Consider the following 14,297-nt stretch of genomic DNA (forward strand, 5'->3'; position numbering starts at 1 on the left):
TGGACAGTCTCTACGTAAAAGAATAAATGGACACAAATCAGACGTCAAGAATTGTAACATTCATAAACCAGTTGGAGAACACTTCAATCTCTTTGGTCACTCGATTACAGACCTAAAAGTTGCAATTCTTCAACAAAAAAACTTCAGAAACAGACTCCAACGAGAGACTGCTGAATTGGAATTAATTTGCGAACTGGATACAATTAACTTAGGCTTGAATAAAGACTGGGAGTGGATGGCTAGGCTGTGGGACAGACAGAAACAGTAAGGTATTTATATGTTCAAACACTTCATTAAGAAGTAGTAATAATAATGCCTGGCTCTTACATAGCTCTTTTCATCAGCAGATCTCACAGCACTTTAGTGACTATCATTATCTCTATTTTACACATGGAAAAACTGAGGCACAGAGCAGTGACGTGACTTGCCCAAAGACAGCCAGCAGGCTAGCGGCAGCACCAGGGATAGGATCCAAGTCTCCTGGATCCCAGAGCAGTGCTCTAGCCATTACGTATGCTGCCTTTAAAAGAATGCAGAGCCACAAGCCTTTTCCAGGCAACTGCGTGGCCTCATTGCAGTTACCCTCCTCCTTCCTCCCACTTGCTGCTTGTGTCACTCACTTGTGCTGTAGTGCTTCCAGTTAGATTCTACGCTCTTTGAGGCAGGGATCCAGTTCTAGGGGCTACTGCTAATGTAAGCAATGCTAACAGCAGCCATAACTTTACTGCTCTGGAAAGACACAAATCTCTTTCACTATTGATTGTGCTGTTGGAGGAAGACAGTCTACACAGTCTGTAAACTGAGTGTGCAAATTACTGCCACAATTTGCTTCCCCTTCCTCTTCCTCTTCCTCATTTATGAGTAGGCATAAGGGTTAGCCTGGTGTCAGTACGTGATGGTCACGGCCTCTGCTCCTACGACAGGTTCCATGGAGGACTCAGACAAAAGGGGACACTGAGAAAGCAAGGCAAAAACGCAGTGTTGCCAACCCTCATTATTTTATTCCAAGTCTTGTGATATTGGGTGTTTTCCTTAAAGCCCAGCTCCTGCAGTCAAGTAACTATGTAAAGATTTCACCCGTTTCTATCCCCTGTGGCTTAGGAGAAAAGTTTGAAAACACAAACTGAGGCACTCTAAGAGTTTAAAAACCCCAAGATAAATAAAAACCAATCCACCCCACCCCCATTTTGTTTACTTATGATTTTAAGTGGTCTCCTGATTTTTTGAGGGGGTGAAACTTGTGATTTTTGAATGCTTGTGGGTTGGCAATATGGTAATTATTTGAGGAAAATCCAGAATTCTGTGCTTTTTTTCCTCTGTAAATTGTGTAAAGCGGAGTCAAGAGACCAGAATTTTCTTCTCTGGCCTTCAGTTTGCGCTGTAAGATTGATCATTTTGCTCCACTTTGGAATAGGTCACATCAATATAAAAAGTGCTAAATCAAGATATAACACGAAGTGGATTGTCTTCTTTTATGAGTCACAGCACTGCAGCTTGTGGCTAGATATGGTAATGTACACAAGGGTTTGCCCTGTGCTTGTTACATATTCCTGCAAACAAGCTGGTTTCGCTCCTGAACTATGCAGTTGAAGTGCACTGCTCATTGTAAACTTTCACCACTTCCAGGGTAAAAGTCACCCCATGCGAAGGGCCTTTGCAGCACTGTACACCCTCCAACTAAGGTGTACAGTTGAGTTCACTTTAGTTTCAAGTGGAGCACAGGTCTTGTACTGACCCTCTGCACAGGAACAAGATTCACCCTGCTTTCATTGTATAGATCGGAGGTTCTCAAACTGTGGTCCGTGGACTGCCAGAGATCCGCGAGCGCCATACAGGTGGTCCGCAGATAGTTCCCTCTAAGGTGCGCACCTGGGCAGCCACACACGAGAGAATGAAGGGCCACCAATCTAATTAGTGGAGCCACACAGGTATGGCTCCACTTATTCGGTGCCTGGACCCTGGAGAAGACGCACATGTAAGGTAGGGTGGTGGCCTTGGGGGGAACAGGAGGTAGGTGGGAGGAGGCAGTAGGGTGAGAAGAGGGGGTGGGGGGGAATTTGGGACGTACAGGGCTGCAGCCACCAGAGAAAGAGGAGACTTTCCGCAGCTCCAGGGCTGTGGCTGCTGTGGCACATCCATTGCATTAGAAAGATAAGACTACTGATATTACAGTAAGAGTTGTGTGCTTCCATTTGTAGAACAAAAAAACTTTAATTATTATTAAGGTTTTTTTATATAGCACTTTCATCTGAAGCGCTTTACAATAGTTAGCTAACGGTACAAACAACATTTGGAAAGATCATTAAGTGGTCCGCCGAGACCCTCAGCAATTTTCAAGTGGTCCGAGAAAAAAAAAGTTTGAGAACCACTGGTATAGTTCAAAGGGAAAATATTTCCTCTTTCCTCCCTCAACTCCTCCAGCAATGGCTATCGACTCCCGGGGGGAAACTGCACAAGCTTACCATGCTAAGGCTTAGCACCCCAGCAGTTAGTGCCTACTCCTTCTGTTCAGCTGCACACACTCTAACTCAAAACTGCTCTTGGCTGCTCCACCATGGCTTGGAGTGCACACACACTTGAAGAGAGACAATCAGTGGCAAAGCATCATGGTCCAGAATGCAGCTCATCGTTAAGGTCAGAAAGAGGAATTCTAGTACTAGGCACAAAAGCCTCAAGTACCACAAATGACACTCACTGCGTAACAGTAATTACGAGTCATTGTTCTGGAGTTTCCTAAAGGGTTTTCAATTAATACTTCTTTTTCCATAAAGATTCTTCAAGTGTATTGTCCCTTTCAGGAAGACACAGGCCCCTCTATTACAATCAAATCAGGACTAAAATGCCCAGATGTGTGTCTCAGATTCACAATGATGAAAACACGTATTTCACTCAACTCCTTTTGCCACTGTACAGCCAACTTCAGTCAAATCTGTGTTCAGATTCCTGGCACTGGAAGACATTCATTTATATATAAGGCTAACCTGAGAACCTACAATCTATGAACCAGGCAGATTTATTTTTCCTTCCAACTTTATTTTTTTGTTAGATAGGTCAACATTCAACAGCAAATCCAGTAAGGATGTAAGTGAAGATTGTCATGTACATCAAATTCAGAGAGCCATTAAACTTCTTGGGACAGATTCTGAACTTATTTCACATTAATGTAAGATCTGAGTTACTCCACTGCAGTCAATAAAGGTACTCCAGATGTACACTAGTGTAGTGGAGATTAAAATTTGATTCCCTACATTTGCCCTTCGATTTGGCCAGTTATACAACCAATTGCAGTAGCGGACAGAAGAAGTGTTTCAACCATTCCAAACCCCACCTGAAGTGGGATGGCTAGATTTCACTATTTCACCATATCTACCCATCACCTACTTACTGCCATAACAATTTACATCATAACAATAAGAAGCAGAGGTTTTTATTGAATCTGGCCCTTTAATAATAAAGGCAACCTTCCACCAAGAAGAATAAAGAAGAGAACTGAAAAACAGAATCACAAGTAATTTATATACTGTAATAATATATACCCATACACATACGTATATACAAACACATATTTACCACAGCAAAAATCAAATTCCTTGGTAGAAAAAAAATTCTACTTGTTAGCAGTAATATTTGGAGATTTCCTTAGTTACACTAACTACAGCTATCTCATAGAATGATTTCATCATAAACCACAGCTGCCTTGCTAGATTCAGACCACCTGGCAACCCCATTATCAGCCCAGATGGTAGGCTTCTGCAGATGCCATATGATGTGATATGTAACCATTAGGTTTTGGTCCATTCTTTCATGTTTATGTCTGTAAGAAATCCTGGTCCTTTTGCAAGCATATCTTATAATGGTCTTAAAAATACCTATATAATACATCAAAATTAACTGAACCATAGAAAAGCTGACATTTTGAATTGCTCTAACTTCAACTTTTCCTGACTGTTTTACTTTGTAAAGGAGAACATAGGCTCCGACAGTAATCTCCCATTGTAATTAATGATTACAATGTACTCCTCTTCGGTATCAGATTTAGCACCTCATTAACGTGTATGGTATTTTGCTTGTACGGCACAGCTGTAGTTAAAGTTGAATTAGTGTTTCCATTATAAACCCATGTTTTCAAGGGTTTATTACTCAGTCGTAGAAGATTTACTTTGAAATGAAAATTGCCACCGAGTGCTTCAGCTTGGCAGCAATTTTATGCCTTCAAAATTTGGGAGGGGAAAAAAATCCACCCTGTTTATTAATAATTCACATTTTAAAAGGCATCGTAAATATATGTTTGCATGATAGTCTTTGACAGCTCAAAAGAATGTCGACACCTACACATTGCTGAGAGATGTGTCATTTTTTAAAAAAAGCCACACTCTTGTACTACTTGCCAGAAAAAAAAAAAAAGACTTAAAACTAATACGGTTAAATTTCTTTTAATACAGAAAAATCTATGCTAAAGTCATGTTAAATTTATGACACAGAGCCCCAAAAGAAAAGGGAAAAAATTACATGCAAGCTGAGCCCTCATTCTGGGTGAGTCCCAATAGCTTTGTTACTAAAAAGATTTACCGGCATGTCTAACTAAATTTATAAGTAGTCCCATTGACTGCTGTGTCAACTTGTGTCTAAGCATTTGTTTGCTTGTTATTAAGGCCCCAAAGTGGGTGGATCCCGGCCAACTGGATATAGCTACAGTGAAGTCCATGAGGTTTTACACAGGTCTGTGGCCAATCCACATGAAGAGAATGGCAGGATTGGGACCTAAGTCCTAACAGGGTTAGGCCCTTCTGTAACTAATCTTGAAGACTGGACATCTTGCCCCATCATTTAATTAAAAGCACGCTGAAGGATATATTCTGGCAGATAAACCCAAACATGTCTAAGATGCAACTGACTTTGCAAGCAAATCTGAGAAAAATATTAAAGACAGGTCAAATTCTAGCCTAGCAGCTTGGCAGTGCCTCTTTAAGTATAGGTTTGTGCATGTTCATATATATTTTTAAATATTTATTGTAGAACTTTCTGATACATGACAGGTAACTTCTATGAAATGTCCCCCATTATTGGCATTAACATTACCCTAGAGAACATTTACTTAGCATTTTTCCGTCCCACCATAACATTTAGGAAGCTACTGGCCAGATTTGCATGCAGTTCAGCACCTCCCACTGAGACACCTGTGGTCAGATTTTCAAAAGGGCTTACAGCTCCCAATGTAGCCATGTATTCAGGTGCCTAAATAGGAGAAGAGCTCTTCTGAAAAAATCAGTCTGGTTCTGTTGTAAGAACTGAGCACGTCTGAAAATGCCAGGTTACGTGCCGACATTCTTAACCAAACCAAGAAAAGTAAAACTCCCCCATAAGCCTTCCCTCCAAGCTATAGTAACTCAGAGTGTCATCACGGATCTGCCTAATATACGTTTCTGGAATGGGACTAATGCAGGATGATATGTATGACAGCTAATGCCAGGAAGTCAGGATGGAAGCATCCTACACTGAGCAAACAACATTCCCATTGTTCTGAGGAAACACCAGAAATGCCCAGATTTTTCTGTTCTTTGCACTACCAAAGCACTCCCACAAGATAACAATGGAAAAATGTGTTTTCTCCAATGTTTTTCTTCCATTTTTAAGAGAACATTGCTCAAGACAACAAAGAGGACAGGTCCCTTGTAGCAACTGTGTTATTCATTATATCTACTGTTAGAGGTTACGCCACCGCACCTCAAGCCCCAGCTATTTTCCCCACAAACAGCACTAGACACAGTAAAATGGCTCTACTCTCTTCTTAATCAAAGCCTCAGTGAGTTTCTGTACATCAAAGGCACTGAGATAATGATGATGCTTACCCAGGCCCTCGTGAACCCCCGACCTCTCTTTGTAGTGTTTTCGTCTCCCTGGTTGTTCCAAGCATGGGAGTCCACCTATCTTTTCGAAGCACAGTTTCTTGTTGATTAAGAGGAAAAGGACTGTGAGGAGGACAATAAAGACTCCAACTGCAGACAAGAATCCAATGGCCTCTGGAGTAACTAGTGACAAAAACAAAGAAATAAAATATTATTGCAACTGGAAATGCTTGTCCCCTAGCGAAGTGTGGTTAACTCACCTCCACCCCATACCCATGCCCTCCTAAATGCGTAAGAAGCCAAATTCAGCAGAATGCAGCCTGTAGTTAGTGGATGCAACCTCCATATTGGGCCAAATCTACTGGTGACATAAACAATGGGATAAATTCCACAATAAGTCTGATTCTGCTCTCCCTCCGGGTCTGATACATAGTCCACTGAAGACAACGGAAAGACTCCCCTTGACTTCCACAGGCTTTGGATCAATCAGGTGCATACACCAGTGCAATTCCATTAACTTCAATAGGGTTACTCCCAATTCACGCGGGTGTAATCAGGCTCAGGCTCACTGGGGCAAAGTTGGTCATAAACCATGCATACACAGCCACACGCAAAGAGGGAGTGCTATGTCTTAAGGGTGACAAAACAGCATTTATCTTTTCAAGTCGGAAGGAGATTGAAGGAGAGATTTCATTTTCCTTGCGGCAGGTGAGAGGAGTAAGTGGCTGAACCTCTTGGCAGACAGAGAGGTACTAAAGGCAAATACCTTTGGACATTTTTTGCACTTCCTCCAAAAATACATAAGATCATCACAGATGGAGAATGTCTCTGGTACGGGAGAATTCCTTTGCCATTTACTAAGAACCTGGGAAATGTGTCTGTCTCTTCAATGTATCCTGTTAAAATGTTTTTCCTTTGTTGAAATAAGACACAAGCTCCAAAATCATGATTATAACTCTGAACAATACAAGGCCACATCCCCAGCAGGTGTAACTTGTTGCCGACTTCGGGCCTGGACCTCAATTAACTAGTGACATCACTGGCTCTACCTCAGCTGAGAAAGTGGCCCTGTAAGGCAACATTTGCATGTTAAACTGTAGAGAAACATTCTCTTATTTCTGCTTGTTGCATTCTGCCTGAGCCGTTGGCTCTGGAAAGAATTACAGATGCTAGCAGAAAAGCTTTTAAAGCAGTCTCGCATCACGCACATTGAAATGCCAAAAGCAAGGACAGACATTACACAGATCATCTAGTACAGGTGGCAAAAGCACATATGTCAAAAAGCGTAAGCACCATCTGCAAAATAATTCAACATATTCCAGTCATTACTAAATTAACATCAGATGGCTGCGAAGTTCAGTTGCACAGTTCAAGTCAAAGACCCCATCAAAATGAAACATTGGTGGCATATGCTGATTTTGAAGCTATGGCTCACTGAAGAGGCAGGCAGCAAGAAACAAGGCAACCAGAGTCAGCACCGCATATCATGTACTCAACTAGAGGTTTACAAGATTTGATTGAGCAAGTATTCAGGGGTGAAGAGGCCTGAATTGTCTTCAGTTCCTGTACTGACAGCAGGTAGTGGGACTGCAGGAGGGAGGGTTATAAACAACAGACTGATGTGGCTAATTAGAAACAAAAAATCACAACTTCTCAGAAACAAGCCACACTGAAAAAACATTAACACGGCTTGGAATGAAACCCGCCAAAGCCGAGAAATGCCGAGGTAAAGCAGAAACTGGCGAGTTGATTCTGATCTTGCTCACACCAGTCTGAACAAGCCGTAGCTCCTCCAAGTCTATGCTTTACTTGCCCTCTTTCCCCTAGGTACTGAGGCACGTAACTGGTCCAGTTCCACCATGCAATACTGATCTTTTGAACCAGTCCAGCAGCAAAAAAGGATCGGTCTGTAAAGAGGGCGAATCTCTCAGCCAGGAAACCATCTCAGTGTACAGGCCTCCCAGGATGGCTTTCTGTGTCCGAACTCTGCCCCTGCCCCTTCCCCACCACCGTTCCATTCCCTGGAGGAAGGGGTATCCTGGGGCAGTGCCATGGAAGGAGGTGAGGCAGCCGTGCCATTGCACCCCTGCTCTTTTCACCTGCTGCAACAGCCCTTAGGTGGCTGTGGTAGCTAAGCAGAACTTAGAATAGCCTTGTGGCACAACTCTGGAATAGAAAGAGGTGCAAGGCTGGCATAAAGCCTCCTTTGCCCTCCCCTCCGCCCCCACTGACCCCTTTCCTTCACCGAATACAGCTCTGGCAGGAAAAAGAACTGTAGCCATGTATGCAAGCCCCACTTCTCCTCCCATCCTCTGACTGTCTCAGCTGGCATATCTGGGGAATACGTTTAACGTAAGCTTTTGAGTTGGAGACTTGACCACAAGATTTTTTAGTGATCTGAGGGGGAGGGAGTGATGTCTAATGGCTGCAGGAGGAGATGTTATTGTCGTGAGCAGGACACAAAATGGTGAATGCCTAAGGTGCTTCCAATCTGTCAGGAGCCCGGGTTCTGGCCACTAGACCTTGAGCTTGGCTGAGGCACTCGATCTCTCTGGCTGAGTCTCCAATAGCTGGCTTCCACTTTCTCCCGCTGACAGGGCCCCAATCTGCCTCCAATGTCCTGAAGAATATGCAGTCTAAACCTGCTCAGAGCAGGTGTAAATGTCATGGTGATAAACACACCAACACTGCCTTGTCTACAGTAGGGCTCCAATCGCTGCACCCTTTGGTGGGGCTACCAAGCTGCTAGCAAGAGGGGTCAGCTTCCCAGAAAAAAACAAAAACCACAGTGCAGACCACACCTCTGGGCCTCAGTTTGTGGCCTGGATAGAACAGCTTCTTACTGTGGCTGTCTGAAAGGACTGGTGGGGAGCTCCAGGCCACGTTATGACTTGGTATCTGCCCAAACTGGGGTGAAGCTGCTCTTATAGTGGAGGAGGTTATGCCCCACAAACACAGGTCCGAGAGGCTCTTCTTCTCACACTGGCAAGGAGAGAGTCGATACACATATCTGCCTGTTTGCTGCCAGGGAGAAAAGGGGCAAGACTTGTGCGGAAAGTGGGGGGTGTCCATGCTGCAGGGGCTGAACTTATTCCAGCAACAAACTGCAATAAGAGTCATGGGGAAAACCAGGGCCACTCTGGTCTCCCCTATCCCTGGACAGGCTAGCTGCAAAAGGTGGGAGGCATCTGCCACCAGAACTCATCAAAAGCCTCTCTTCTCCTGCATGTGGAAACCCCCAAGTTACTTGTGCTGAGTGCCAGCAATCTGTGCCTTAGTGCATCTGAGCGAGGTGCACATGATAGCATTTGGATGCTGTATCTGGGAAGAGACATTCAGATCAATGCATCTGATGGCCAGTTGGGATAATGTACCTTGTTGTGTGGGTAGCCAAGCTCATGCTGTATGGTATGTGCATCAATCAGCACAAGAAATAAAGTTCCACACACACACCTGTGCGCGTATCCTAATTGCTTTCCAGATTTCCCAACCCTTCTTTCCTGTCATTCCTCAGCTGACGAGTTATTCTTCACACTCACGCCTCGGGGCTGAAAGCAAGTGTGAGAAATTGCGCCAAAAGGTTTTTCTGTTTCTGGGTTTTTTTTGCACTTCTGTTACCTCACCCAAAAGATTATGAAGGACAGGAACAAAAGTTTGCAGCCACCATTGTTTATATACCATCATAGGGGCTTCACAGACAAGTGAAAAGGAGCAGATTTTGACCACAGTGGGTACGGCCTACGTTAGACAGAAAGAGATGACAGAGCCTCAGAGCAAGTGAAGAAACACCATGACAGGAAACATGGTCTTGTAGTTAAGGCACTGCACGGGGACTCAGGAGATCTGTGTTCTGTCCTTGGCTCTAGCACTGAGTTCCTGTGTGACCTTGGGAAAGTCACTTCATCCCTCTATGCCTCAGTTCCTTTTCTGTAAAGTGGAGATAATTGTACCCTGCTACCTGCCAGCGGTGCTGTGAGGATAAACTAATTACAAAGGTGTGACATGCAGATGTATTCTAGTGGTGGAGCTATGTCAGAAGAAAGATGATAGTACGAGATTGAGATGTGCTTTGTTATAGACACTTTCTGTTTTGTCATCCCCCACCCCCGCTTTTTTAATTAAATGCTTTAATATGATGGTGGGTGCAAATTAGGTCTCCCAACTGCACACATTGTTTTTGCACATGCAATTGTTCATGCACAGTCTAGAAAACCGGAGCACACCATTTGAGGGGATAAACCTGGAGAAAAGGAGGTCTGTGATGGAAGTGAGATTTATAAGCAATATCTGAAGGCGGATGTTCCAGGCATAGGGTGCTACAATCCTGTCACTACTGTACCCACACTAACAAACTATCTTTGCATTATAGGGAGTGACTACACTATGCAGAGAAGGAACTGTCCAGTATACCAGGGGTAAAATCCTGGCCCCACTGAAGTCAACAGGAGCGTTGCCCCTAACTTCAATTGGGGCCAGGGGGAGTCAGGGAGGGAGTCAGGAGAGGGAGTCAGGATTTCAAGCCTGCTGTTTGGCTTGGTGTGAGTTTCACAGCCATTTTAGAAACACACTGAGCTCCTTCACCTAGAACAGGAGAACACACACTGGAAGTTTCTCAGTGCACCTAACACATACATAGTACTTCCACTGGCTGGAGAGTGTACAAGGAAAAATCTTATTCCAGTTCATTACAGCTGGCCTCCCAAGGATTAAATTCTGAATAAAATCTTATTCCAGACAATGGTTCTTTCATTCCAATTGATTCCAAGCTTTCTGCAATAGGAGTATTTACTGGTACTTTTTAATTACAAACCCCCCCCATAAATTGTCTGTTTTACTGTCTGTGCTAATTACATTTCATTATATATTTGGAGTAAGCTATTATTTTCCTGCTGGTTCCCATGGCTTTCTTCATTATCAACCGCTAATTGTCTAGCATGCACATAGGATTGTGAGCTAAGTAGGCTGCTGTGTGGGCAGAAGTTCGAGGGAAAGCTGTGTGGCATTAGAAATGAGCATTATTATTAGTGTGGCATATTAGAAAGTTTCCACCTACTTGTATGCCCACATAATTTGTTGCACATCATCCCTATCAACAATGTCACCACGCAACGAGGCACGGGAGGCCATCTGTACTGAGCTATCGAGGGAAGATGGTGCGGGGCGAAATAGCTCCTGCAATGACAGTGGAGATACAGGTCTGCCAATGGAGTAATGAACACAGCGAGGGCCCTTTTAAGGGCTCCATTTATCCTTGGCCGGCAGCGCACGAATCCCAGGATGTAATCTGGGCTCATCCCATCTGTCTGCAGGCCAGGGTCAAGTTCATAAAGGGAAATAAAAACAATGCATGCATTCTGGAGTGAATTTACAGAATAACCGTCTCAGAGGTTTTCGGTAGCCAGGGCTAATGCTAATTCGATTTGAACAAGATCCTGAAGAATCCATACCTATGTGAGCTCAGGAAGTGCTATGGAGGCTATTATAGCAACCACCAGAGTATGCAGAATTTCACAAATTTAGGTCAAGACAGAGTTTTAGGAGCAATTTCCTTACAAAGGGAACTGTTATGCCAGGGAGCACACATGACTGATGCTCTGAGCCACGGTTATCAGCATGGAGCAGGTGGCAGTTTTATTCATGTGCGTTGCATACACAATGTACAAACACTTCAGAAATAAAATGTGTTTTCACAGGATTGCAGCTCTCTTCTGATATCTAGCTCAAACAAGACAGAGCCAGAGCCTGACCCTTCGTGGCAGCTCTCACACCAGGATGAAATGGTTGCATAACTCTTCTGTAAATATATCACCAGAAATGAAATCAAACAGACCAAATTCAGCCTTGGGGAGGGAGGATGCAACTCCCAGTTCAGGTTGCATTTCACTCAGGCTGAATTTGGCTCATGTATTTTTATGCACTGCTTACGCCCCAGATAGCAGGATGCCTCTCAGCCCCTTCATAAAGGGACGATGAGCCTGATTCTGTTCTCACTGAAATCAGTTGCAAAACTCCCACTGCCATCAATGGGAGTAAGGCCAATCCCAGTGGCTTTGTTCTTGGTAATACATTTGCAGGCCGCCTTTGAAGGATCATGTTGCTTTGAGGGGGAGCTATGGTTTGTCGCAGACATGCCTGTTTTAGAGTAATAGGGCTAATAAAGTAACTTCTATCTATCTCAGGTGCTTGTATAATCCTTGTCACCATATGATCTGAGCAGCTCACAGTCTTTATTTTATTTATCCTCAACACTGCTGTGAGGTAGGACAGTGCTGTTAGCCCCATTGTACAGATGGGAACTGAGGCACAGAGAGGCTAAGTGACTTGCGCCAAGTCACCCAGGAAGTCTGGAACAGATCCAAATCTCCCAAGTCCCAGCCCACCCTAACCATGGGACCATTCTTTCAGGCAAACAAGAATACACCTGTAGGTGGCTACAGCACAGCATTTGGCTTCCTATTTGGGACTGTTAGGAAGAACATTTTCAAGTCAACAGCTGTCCCCCTTCACTATGTCAGGAACAGGTGTCTGCGTCTCTCCCTCCACCCCCTAAAGCAGGCACCAAGATCATTATTCTTGGTCCTCCTGATTGACCCAACAAAGCATACAAAGGCTTTTGGGTGCCCTCCACATGCCGGAGCATCTTCCCGTAGATGCAAGGTAAACACTGACCCAGAAATCGGCTTTAAACGTTAAATGTTGGTCTAAGCATGATGTGGCTGGAGTTGGGCAGTCTCAGTCCATCTCCCAGTCGATAGGTATCCATATCCCTCACACACATCATAGTTGACACTAATTGTCAACCTTATCAATGGTCTCAGAAGAGACCCCAATTCAGAAAGATACTTAAAGTGCACATGCTTCAGTCAGCCAGAAAGATCAAGGACTGAAGGAGGACAGAAACCATTCACATTGTTAGAGGTGGTCCCTCCAGGTCAGAGCTGAGGCACATTGGCAGATCAGCATGGGGAAGCGTGCACTACTGTTGCTTGTCCTGCAAATAAGTATGAACACTTCAGTTTCCAGGCCTGTCAGTCTGCAACCTTCCTTGAACACTAAAGTCATACCACTTTTTTTTAAAGACAGCTCCCTCATTACCAAGGTACCATTAATGCAGTATTTTGAGACAGTGAGGGGATAACATGCATCACTGTAATGATGCATCCATCAATTGCTATCTTCTCAAAGAGTAAATAAGCAAGCACTCAAACACAGACTTTAACGAATATGCCCACACCCCCGCCCTTTGCTCTTCCATTACTCATTTCCTTCCTTGTGACACTAACAGCAGCATGAGCTCATAAGAAACCAAACTCTTGCATTCGTGCCTGCCTGCTCTGCACATTGAAAGCATGAGGTGATTGCTCCAGAATTCTCACAAACATCCCCTGCTCGTTTCCTCCTGCACTAACAGAGGCTTACCGAGAATGACCCACCTTCCCCTCAAGGACAAAAGAAGAAAAAAGGTCATTCTGATGGTCTCGTTTGTCTCACCTGGACTTGATAAGCTGTAAGAGAGAGAGGCCTTTTTACCACCACGCACCCCACATCTGTCTCTTATAACCTGTACTGCCACCCACAGAACTCTTTGCAAGGGACTTCTATTAATAAAAGGAAACAAACATTTTGGCGTGTGAGGTTTATTATTTTCTCGGATTTGGTGGGTGGCAAAGAATGAGCTAACCCTAATTAGAATACTCCTGCTCACATTATTCTCACCCTACAAACGCCAATCTTCCTAGTCTCACCTCTTTGACCCCAAACGTGACAACTCACCCGCAGCCAAAGGCTGGACAGCAGCTCCCTTCAAAGACCTGAATAAAGCCTATTCCATCATCAATTGATCAAGGACGATGACCAGTAAACCTTCTGCTGAAGGCTGAGTGTGTTGCCTTGGCAATCTGCCTGACTTCCATTGCCCCAGGGAGTGAAAATGTGCTGCCAATAAGAGATTGCAACTAATCAACTCAATCTCTCAATAGTTATAGGGTTTCCCATCTCTGGATGGCAGGCCGTGTGCCCAGACGGAGCAGAGCACTCTGAATACAGACCTGGCTTTTACCCTTTCCTAGCTCTCTCCTTAGGCTGCAGTCTTCTCCTGGTGGTTACATAGTGAGAAGAAAAACGAGGCCAGGGTGTACTTATTAAGCCTGCTTGCGAACTCTCTGTTCTGGGCTTTGGTGGGTGTTTCTAATTGCCTAGAAGAGCCATTTCAGCATAGGCAGCTATGGAAGGGAAGGGGAGGAGACCATTTGCTGTGCGAGAGCGAGCTGAACATCATACCTATGAAAGGATTTGTGCTGTAAATGACCCCACTGCCGGGGGCCACGGAGTGAGCTGTGCTGCAGTCTGCCTTTTAGATGCCTTGCAGAGTTCTATGTGTACCACAAGTTCAGAGGGATGTGTCACAGATGCGCCAAGCTCTAGCCACGCTCGCGCTTGGTTGGTTCCCAT

At 44.4% G+C, this 14,297-nt stretch overlaps 1 protein-coding gene across 3 annotated transcripts in view; it reads right to left on the minus strand.

Annotated features, from left to right (window-relative positions):
• SYT16 (synaptotagmin 16) overlaps window positions 1-14,297 on the minus strand; it is a 133,795-nt gene that overhangs the window by 62,641 nt on the left and 56,857 nt on the right. For all 3 annotated transcript variants that reach the window (XM_074956405.1, XM_074956407.1, XM_074956406.1), the window contains exon 2: window positions 5,850-6,029. Coding sequence is in view for 2 of the 3 variants with exons in the window: in XM_074956407.1 (XP_074812508.1) it covers window positions 5,850-6,029 (180 nt within the window). In the remaining variant the exon portion in view is untranslated. The remainder of the gene's footprint in view (window positions 1-5,849; window positions 6,030-14,297) is intronic.

This window comes from Natator depressus, chromosome 6, assembly GCF_965152275.1.
Source record: "Natator depressus isolate rNatDep1 chromosome 6, rNatDep2.hap1, whole genome shotgun sequence".
NCBI classification, from domain to species: domain Eukaryota; kingdom Metazoa; phylum Chordata; order Testudines; family Cheloniidae; genus Natator; species Natator depressus.